The following is a 9,305-nucleotide window of genomic DNA, read 5'->3' on the forward strand; positions in this document are numbered from 1 at the left end:
CCGCATTGCGCTGCGGCAGGTGGGCGGTGTGAAGGGGGGGGGAAGGCACAGACAGAGCGGCCCGCATCGCGCTGTGGCAACAATTTTGCGCTTGTCTTTCGTATGGGGCGCTCAGTCGGGAATCGGGTTTTATGGTTTTTGGAACTGCGCCAGGCTTGTGCTCCTGACGTGCTGCAGGGACACCCGTCTGTTGCCGGTTATCCCAGGCCGGTCATCCTAGGCGCCGCGCTCAGCACAAGTTGGGCGACCCGTGTAGTCCATGTGTCACTACGGGACTCCCCTTGCGCGCACATGCAGTATACAGCCACATGTGAAGAACTGAGCAAGCTGCACATGTGGCTGTTTTTCTGCATGCCGGAGCTGCTGCGCGCCCATCGCGGCTTTTTCCCCACAACACAAACAGCAGCAACAGCCCACGTGCCAACCACCCAGACACGCACGCACCTCTACCCACAACTTAATCTGCACGTGCAAAGCTACACTACACACCTGCCTAAAGTATCAGCATATCACCCTGCAATCCCAAGTTCTCAGACCTCACACAGTACAAAAAATTCGAATTTTCAACCGACAGGCAGAGCTGCCAGAGCTGCTGGAGGCTCTGGACGGGTCCTCCCCAGCTGCAGCGCTGCCGGAAGCGCTGGCGCGAGAGCTCGCTGATGTGGCGGCCATCGGCGGCGCGACGCACCTCCGCGGGGTGGGCTTTGCTCGCGGGGCTTCGCTCGCGCCACAGTTTACGCCCTTGGGTTCAGGGAGTGCTGCGTGTTGCATTGGAGGGGCACGCCACCTGCCGCAGCGGCGACGAGCTAGGGGCGCCATTGCGCGCCTGGCTATGCATGGGTTGCCCTGCAGGCCGTTCAGCACTTTCTCTGGGGCCTGAACAGGGTATGGACACCAAGGAACCCGCCGGTCACACAGGCATAATACATATCGCACGTGCGACCGTCCTCATCACCTCTCTGCGCCCCAGATCCTGTCGGAAATCGGGGACCTGAGGCGCGTGGCGGAGGCTGACCTGGCGGCCTGCCAGACGGCGCTGGGTGAGAGGCGACTGCGGGGGGTGGCACCGTGCGGGCGAGGGGGGGCGCGAGGGCAGGCACAGGCGCAAGGGACGCGTGGGTAGTCCTTCCGCCTGATTGTGCCGTTCTTTCACAAAAAAAGGCTCTATGAAGTCGCGCCGGCAGTCTGTTGCTGTTTGAGTTCTGCGCGTCTGCCCCTTCGTGCCCACCACACTGAGTCACCCGACCAACAAGCAGCAAGCAACTGGCAACCGACCGACAACCAACCCGCCGACAACCGGTCACCCACATCTCAACAGATGAGGAGTCGACTGCGGACGCTGCTGCGCGCGCCGAGTTTGGCGACCGCTGGAAGGCGCCTCAGAGCGCCACCCTGGCCAAGCACCTGTGGGAGAAGCTGCACAGCTACAGGTAGCTTTGGAGTGCGGGGGCTGCGGGGGCTGAGTGTGTGTGTGTGTGTGTGTGTGTCGTATGACTCTGTGTTGTTGTGAACCTCATGGTGGGGTGTGTGCTTCACCTTTGTATCTGGCAGCTCAGCACCTGGGCGGCGCTGACGTCACTGTCAACTTGCAGCTGTGTGGTACATTGTTATGCACACGTGCGCACACAGATTCCCACTGCCCCTTCGTATTCCCTGTGAATATCCACTTTTTGCAGGTCGACCCTGGCCCAGGCGGGCGACTCCGATGCCAAGGTCATCCAGAGGCTGGCGGACAGCGAGGCGGCCTTCGACGCGCTCACGCCCGCCGCCGCGGCCGCGCAGATGCCGCGGCTGCAGGCGCCGCTGGTGGGTGCCGTCCGCAAACCGCTTGGGTCTGTTCCTGCCACCCGCGTGTGTTGGCCACAGGATTTCTGCCCGAGGATGAACTCTGCTCAGCATGCTGCTCTCTGCCTCTCTCGCTCCTTCCATTGACCTGTCGGCCCCCAGCGTCATATGTCACACTGTGATTTAAAGCATTGTTAAATTGACACAAACTGCTTGTCAAGTTTTGCTGATGATTGGCCAATCGCAATCGCACATCCTCTGCAGATGCCTCTGGGACCGGAGGACCCCGTGGTGGTGGCGGCCAGCCTACGCCGCGGCCTCGAGGCCCTCAACACCCTCAGCAGCGAGAGGGCGGGTGCGCGGCCCGGGGCAGGGGATGGGTGTGCGTGGGGGAGCACGCTCCTGCCTGTTGCCCACGTGTGCGTTCCCCTTGACCCTGCCATCCCCCTGATGCATAGGGTGCACATCCACCTCAAGCCCCGCACACGCACACACACACACACACACACACACACACACACACACACACACACACAACCCAACCGCCACCCAGGCATTGAGGAGGCCCTGAAGGAGCTCAAGGCAAAAGACAACATCCTACCAAAGCTCATGGCATCACCATCCTCAGGTCGGAACGACAGTACGCATGACTGCCGACAGCTTCTTGGGGCTGTTTTGCACTCCTTTGCGACTCACATTGATTTTTTGCACAAGGACACGCGTTATATGAAGGGACACACGCGAGTGTGTACAGGCATATACATGCACGCCCATGCGCGCGCTTCAAGTATGCACGTATGCGCACCCTCTCTGACTTGCAACGCTCTTTCACCCCCCCCCCCAATACACACACAGCCTATGACGCCCTCTTTGAGCGCGAGATCGCAAAGTACAATGTGCTCAGGGAGGACGCGGCCCGCAGCGCGACGCGCAACGACGAGGCGGTATCCGCACTCTTGCGGCACGCGCAGGTGTTTGACCATATGGTCGTGCGGATTTGTGTGTTTCTTGACTGTGTCGAATGTGTTTGTGTGTAATCTGGGAAGGGCCGTTGCCCCTGTAGCTCATGTCCATGTGCGTGCAAGGCGGTGCACGCGACACGTTGCATTGCCGCTGACTCGATATTGTGGCAGCGTGGGCTCTGTCTGCAGTGCTTTGCTTCAAATTGACAGGCAATATTGATCCTGAGACCCCAAACCGAAACCCTGCGCTCGCCCACCCACAACCTGGCATCCGCCCCCAGGCGTTCCGGACGGTGTTCGAGGTGCAGGCGTGGCGTGCGGCGTGCGAGGCGGCGGCGAGCGGCGTGCGAGGGAGCCTCAAGGCGTACAGGTGGGGCGTTCTTCGACAACTTGCCAACATGAAATACAGCCTTGGCACTGGCGCCGCCCTCCTCCTGACCTCCTTTGCCTCCTACGACCAGGATCTACACGTCCATGTATGAGGGCAAATTTCTTGTTTTGGTTGCTCCAACGCCCGGGGGTGTGCTGCCCCGCGGCTCCCCAAACCTTCATGCATTCCAATCGTTGCATGACCTCATCCTTACACACCTGCATCCATCATATGAACCCAGGGAGGTGCTTGACCACCTGACTGAGGGTCTCAGGTTCTACATGAGCCTGCAGGAGGTGGGCGGCCCCAGCACCAGGGTTCAGGGCTCAGTGAATTCCATCAGGACGGTTGAGAAGGGTTTCGGCTATTCACATTTGACCTGTGCTGATCTGCGCGCCGAGGCTGGCTGATGCCTGTACTGGATATGGAATCGCCTGGCCGCGGCCCTGAGCCCTTTCACGTGGCAGCTGTGCAGCTGCCAGCGGGGGCATTGCCACGGTCTGCAGCCCACACCGCGGGCCATCCCTGCGCCCGCGCATCGCATCTCTCTTCACAACGCGCGCGAGGCGCCGACCCCGCGCGCCCCCGCTGCCTGATGCGATCTTAACCCTTGGCTGGTGCCACGCTCCCTCGCCGCTGCGAGCCGCTCCACTGCAGCACCCCTCGCTCAAACGCGCGAACTCCCGCTGATGTTCGTCGTGCCGCCGCTCCCCCCTCTTACCACTCGCGCAGGCCGTCAAGGCGCACCAGCAGCAGTGCACCGACTTTGCCTACACCCGCTCCCTGCAGAGGGACGACCTGCGCCAGGAGCTGGAGCGGCGCGGCAGGGAGGAGCGCGACGCGGCGGAGAGGCGGGCGCGGGAGGAGCGCGAGGCCAAGGCGGCGCAGGCGATGGCGTACCTGTCGGTCAACCCGCCGCAGGTCCGCTGCTTTCGTGGGGGTTTTAGCGGGAGGCACTCTGCGTCTGTCCTGCATGCTATAGGCTGCACGTCTGCAGTGGCATGTGGCCCTGTTTCGCGCCCCTCTGGCTGCGTCTCGCCATGGCGTCGCGGATTCTCTCACCGCTCCGCTCACCCTCCTGGCTCTCTGTCGAACGCAGCAGCCGCAGCAGCCGGCCTACCCTGCGCACCCGCCGCCGCCGCCGGGCGCGTACGGCCAGCACGCTCCGCCGCCGCACCACCCCCAGCAGTACTACGCCGGCGCGCCGCCGCCGCAGCAGCAGCCGGCGCCGGCGGCCGCGTACCACCAAGCGCCGCCGCCGCAGCAGCAGCCTCAGCAGCCCCAGTCGGCCTACGCTGCGCCGCCCCCGCACCAGCACTACTATCCCCAGCAGCAGCAGCAGCAGCAGCAGCAGCAGCAGCAGCAGCAGCAGCAGCAGCAGCAGCAGTATGCGCCGCCGGCGCAACAGCCTCCGCAGCCTCCTGCCTACTCGCACTCGTACGCGCCACAGGTGCGCGGGGCCCCTGATGTTTCCCTGCAGGGGCGCCTTTCCATTGCCAGCGCGTCGTCCTAAGGCGCCTTTCTGCCTGAAAGCAATGCTTCTGGGAGGTTTGCAAAATCAAGGGCCAGTCGCCTGCAAGATTGTGTGCTCCTATCCTTGCCAAACGAACCCTGTACTGCCGCTTTGCAGGTGCAGCAGCCGTACCACGGCGCATACTCGTCGCAGCCCTCGCAGCAGCCCTACGCGCCGCCGCCGCCGCAGCCCGGCGGCTATGGGCAGCCGCCGCCGGCGCACAACCCTTACGCGTACCAGCAGCCGCCACCGCAGCAGCCGCCGCCGCAGCAGCAATGGACGCCGTACCCGCAGCAGCAGCCGCAGTACTCGTATCCGGCCAGCCAGCACCCTCAGCACCAGCAGTACGGTCCGCCCCCGCCCCAGTGATCCCACAGGGCTTGCCCGCAGTGCTCTGCATGCAGTCTGGCACATCACTATCTGTCCCGCGTGCGGCTACTCATTTTTTGACACGTGTTTTCTCGATTAAGCATGCTGGCAGGCAGCCCACACCACACCATGGAGCTTGAGGTGTGATGAGGCAGGGGTTGCCTGATCAGTGCTTCTGGCATCATGGTTGACTGCATATGGCTTCATGGTAACCCAGCAAAGCAGCTCGTGGTCAGCACAATTGTTGCGAGGAGTGGGCTTGAGCACCACGCGAAGGCAGCACACTCATGTGGACATGCTCACCCTGGAATTCTTGCACCTGTGAAGTCTCTGATTTGTAGGTGTGTGCGCTGTGCGCGGTTGCTATGACCGATTGATGGTGGGGCGCTGGGCTTGCCGCGTTCAAACCGTGGTCAACAGAATCCGCAGCATCACGCCATGCGTCACACTCTGCATGTGTGTACCTGCAAACACAGCACACGTGGATATGTACTGTGCCCGGTGTGGCGGTGCTACCTCGTCGCAATGCTTGTGTGACAGCACCAGAGGTTGCACGCAGAAAGCTGACCATCACTTTGCTGGGCCGTCGGCAATATCTAGGGCATGCCCGGTCCTCTATGTCGTGGTACGCTGATCAGTCCCTGGTCGTCTTCACAACGCGAAGTTGCAAGCATGTGAGCTCCTATCTCGCCGAGCCAGCAGCATGATCTGCGGGCTCAGTCTCCCTTCCCACCTGGCTCGATAGTAGCTCCGGAAGCTGCCACAACAACATTTCTTGTACACTCAGCTGCTGACCCCTGATCGCTGCCGCCTGCTGATCTCTGGGCCCGCTTCTTTGCACCACACCTCAGACCCCTTCGTGGCGCATAGTACTGCCCACGGAAAACAGGATCACATCAATCATGGCGGAGCAAGCCCGGGAGGAGGACGCGGTGCGCGCGTAGTCGGCAGTAGGCGCGCGCCGCCGGTGGCCTCGACGCTCGCTCACGCCGCCAGCTCGGCGCCGTGTTCCGGTCCAGCCTATGACGAGTCTGGCACCTGCGCTGCCACCCGCAGATCGACTATGGGGACGGCGACGCGGAGGAGCCTTTCTCTGAGGACCAGCAAGCTGGGGACGACGCTGAGGGAGATGCAGACGTGCGCAACCCGGGGCCTCTTCCTTATGGCTTGTCTGCGTCCACTCTGAGCGCACTGCGCCCCTTATGTTGCTGTTAAAATCGTTCCCTGATCTCTAACGCCCGAGGCCGCCTCGCCTCCGCTCGCTGCGGCCACGCGCCAACGCGAGCGTCGCCTGCTTGCTGCCGTGCCCCTGCAGGCGGCAGACGGCCCTGGCGGCGCCGCGGCAATGGAGGAAGAGGAGGAGCGCGCGGCTACCCCCGCGCCCGCGGACGGCGAAGACGGTGCCGGCAACGCTGGCGAGCCCGCTGCGGAGGACGGCGGCGGCGCCCACGAGGGCGGCGGCGGCGGCAACGGCGCTGCCGATGGCGGTGCGGCCGACCAGGGCAAGGACGGGCGCAGCGGCGGCGGCGGCAGCAGCGGGGGCGGTGCTGGCGCCAGGGATGGCGCGCTGGAGGAGCGCGACCCTTTGAAGCTGCCGCCCCACGGCACTGAGGTGGGGGCCGCTCGTACCTGGGAGCCCCGAGCAACACGACATGCATTCAGGCGCAGCCGACGGGCAGTTGTTGGGATGCAGCGCACGGCGCCCCACCCCGCGCGCACGCACCGCCTCTTCTGCAACGGGCAACCTTCTGCCCAGAACAACACGCCGCGCGCCCGCCGCCCGCGCGTGCCGTCCCACGCCGCCGCTGACCGACCCCGCCCGCGGCCCCGCGCCACGTCCCCGGCCCTGGCCCCGGCCGTGCGCCCGCCCTCCCAGGTGTTTGTGGCGAGCCTGCCCCACGAGGCGTCAGAGGAGAAGGTCAGAGAGTTCGTCGCCTCGGCCGGCCTCAAGGTGGGCGGCCCCCACTCCTCGTCAGCGCGCCGGGCCCACCCTGCAGTATCCGAGGGCCAGGCACCTCCCGCCCCGCGCCGCCCGGCGCAGGCGCCGCTCCCCGCAGCCGCCAGGCAGCTGCGCGCCGCGCAGTCGTCACGCTGCGCCGGCGGGGGCCGGCGCCCGTCTGGTGGCCGGGCCCGGGCCTGCCGGCCGCCCTGGCGTCGGCGCTCACTCAACTTTGCCGGCCTGCTGCCGCCGCGCCGCTGCCGCCGCAGACCCACTCTGTTCGCATCCCCAGGCCGGGCCCGGACGCGCCCCGCGCGTCGCACAACAAGGGGTGAGGCGCCCGCCGGACCGTTGGTTCCCTTGCGCATGTCCACGCGTTCCAAGCGCAATCGGCCGCGTGCGCTCCAGTCACGGCCGCGCCTGAGCACGCTTGCGCCCGCACTTCCACCCACGGAGAGCCTGGCGTGACATGCTGACAAATTGCTGCTGCCATATGCCATCACATCGCACGCTCTGTGCACACTGGACCACCGATTGCAATCTCATGCGTCCTCCTCCACTTTTTACACCCTCCCGTGCCCCTCAGCTTTGCGTTTGCCGTGTACTTTACGAAAGAGGACGCGGCGGCAGCTGTTGAGAAGCTGAATGGCAGGCTGCTGCTGGAGCGGGTTGTCAGGGTGCGTTTGTGCGAGTGCGCCCGCACTCGTGTGTGTGTGTGTGTGTATGTGTGTGTGTGTTCGACTGTTAGTGTATGTGGTGCACATTTTTCTGTCTGCAGGGGCCTACACGTGTGCGTAGGTTGGGAGGAGGCCCAGGTGTGTGTGATATCCAACACATGTCTGTGAGTGTGATTGCACGCGTGCACGTGGTCATGCCTGTGTATGTTCCAGGGTGTGCCGTGTAGGCTTGTGTGTTGCTGCACGCCCGCCCATGCCCTGTGCGGCGCGTCATTGCTGAGGTGGACACGCCACACCTCCCCGGCGCCTCGTTCGCCAGCGGCCTCGACTTCCTAGGAGATTCGTCCCTCCCTTTGACTGCAACATCTCGCCCTTGCGCCCGCGTGTGGTGAACCCTTTACACCCGGCCTCGCACACTACCCTCCGCACCTGCCGCTCACCCCCGCGCGCATGTCCCCATTTTATCCAGCCTCCCTCTTGATTCATTCTCATCCACACACCCCTTTCACGCCCCCTCCAACACTACAACCCAAACCCCGCTCCCCCACCAACACCCCTCCACACCCAACCCCAGGCGTCCATAAGCGTGACCAACAACCGCCTTTTTATCGGCAACATCCCGCGCACCATCACACCCGCCGCGCTCAAGGAGACTCTTGCCAAGGAGGTCGCGGGTGAGGCGGGGCCCCGCCTGCGGGTGTGAAACGACCAGAGGTTAGTCAGGTCGCTACTTGGTTGGTTGTCAGCGGGCCGCTGGTTAGTTGGTCAGTGGGTCGGGCTGCGTAGCCTACCAGTGTTCAGGTTGGCGGTCGGCCCACCAGCAGCTGGGCTCGTCGCCGCTTTGACAGTCCCGCTGCTTTGACAGTCCCCGCCACAGGACGCGTGGCGTTGCATGCGCGGGAGGGGCGAGGACCGGGGCCGGGGTCGGCAGCCGCGGCTCTCCGCTCGCGGCCGCCCAGACCTCGACCCGTCAGCCCCGGGCCCCCGGTCTCAGCACCTGCACTCGAAGCGACCCTTGCCCACTTGAGCGTTGAATATGCCCTCAATCCCTAAAGACTGAACACGCACAACCCTGGCCCCCAAACGTCCCACACCCCACAGGCCTGGAGGAGGTTGACCTGGTGTCTGACAGGGAGCACCCCGACCAGAACCGCGGCTTCGGCTTCCTCACGTTCTACAACCACGCAGCTGCCGAGAAGGCACGGCGGCGGCTGGAGGCGGGGTTTAGGTGCGCCTGCTTGGTTTGTTGCAGCGGCGGCTGCTTCATTATTGGGTGTCCTCTCGCGCCGGACGACGCTCGCGCGCATTTTTCTACGAACGACGTGGCATCAGAACGGGGCGTGCAGGACAATGGGGCGTTTGCCTGGGACATGTCAAGGCCTGGGCATGCCTGCCGTGGTCTGAGTTGGCAAGTGGTGTGTACTCGGGGACAGCGCTTCTGCGTCGGCCGCCTGCGATCCCTCATTGCTTGATTCGGTTGGCCATCCCCCTCCGCCCACCCCCTGCGCAGCGTCGGCATGCGGCCGGTCAACGTCTCCTGGGCAGAGGTCAAGAAGGTGCGCGCGCGCACACTGCCTGGCCCGGGCCAGCGCCTGCGGGCGGACGCGGCCGGCTCTGGATTCGGCTTGTGCTTGCCTAGGCGCTTGCAGCTGATTGGCAGCCCCACCCACCCACGCGCGCAGCCCGCATC

At 64.6% G+C, this 9,305-nt stretch overlaps 2 protein-coding genes across 2 annotated transcripts; both read left to right on the top strand.

The window, feature by feature from the left end:
* Positions 1–351: 351 nt before the first annotated feature.
* Positions 352–4,999, top strand: MNEG_10679 (programmed cell death 6-interacting protein; the record flags this gene model as incomplete). The annotated part of the gene is made up of 13 exons (XM_014040848.1): positions 352–417; positions 575–697; positions 971–1,040; positions 1,319–1,430; positions 1,677–1,806; positions 2,050–2,140; positions 2,339–2,413; positions 2,641–2,756; positions 3,029–3,117; positions 3,359–3,413; positions 3,850–4,038; positions 4,217–4,567; positions 4,748–4,999. The coding sequence occupies 13 exons, from the start codon at positions 352–354 to the stop codon at positions 4,997–4,999; spliced, it is 1,719 nt and encodes a 572-aa protein (XP_013896302.1).
* A 902-nt stretch (positions 5,000–5,901) lies between these two features.
* On the top strand, positions 5,902–9,268 carry MNEG_10680 (Heterogeneous nuclear ribonucleoprotein Q; the record flags this gene model as incomplete). Its single annotated transcript, XM_014040849.1, has 9 exons — positions 5,902–5,931; positions 6,056–6,136; positions 6,315–6,611; positions 6,876–6,950; positions 7,208–7,269; positions 7,525–7,615; positions 8,190–8,289; positions 8,717–8,843; positions 9,265–9,268. 9 exons carry the CDS (start codon positions 5,902–5,904, stop codon positions 9,266–9,268), a joined length of 867 nt encoding a protein of 288 aa, XP_013896303.1.
* Between the last annotated feature and the right edge of the window lie 37 nt (positions 9,269–9,305).

Source organism: Monoraphidium neglectum (assembly GCF_000611645.1).
Source record: "Monoraphidium neglectum strain SAG 48.87 unplaced genomic scaffold scaffold02416, whole genome shotgun sequence".
NCBI lineage: Eukaryota > Viridiplantae > Chlorophyta > Chlorophyceae > Sphaeropleales > Selenastraceae > Monoraphidium > Monoraphidium neglectum.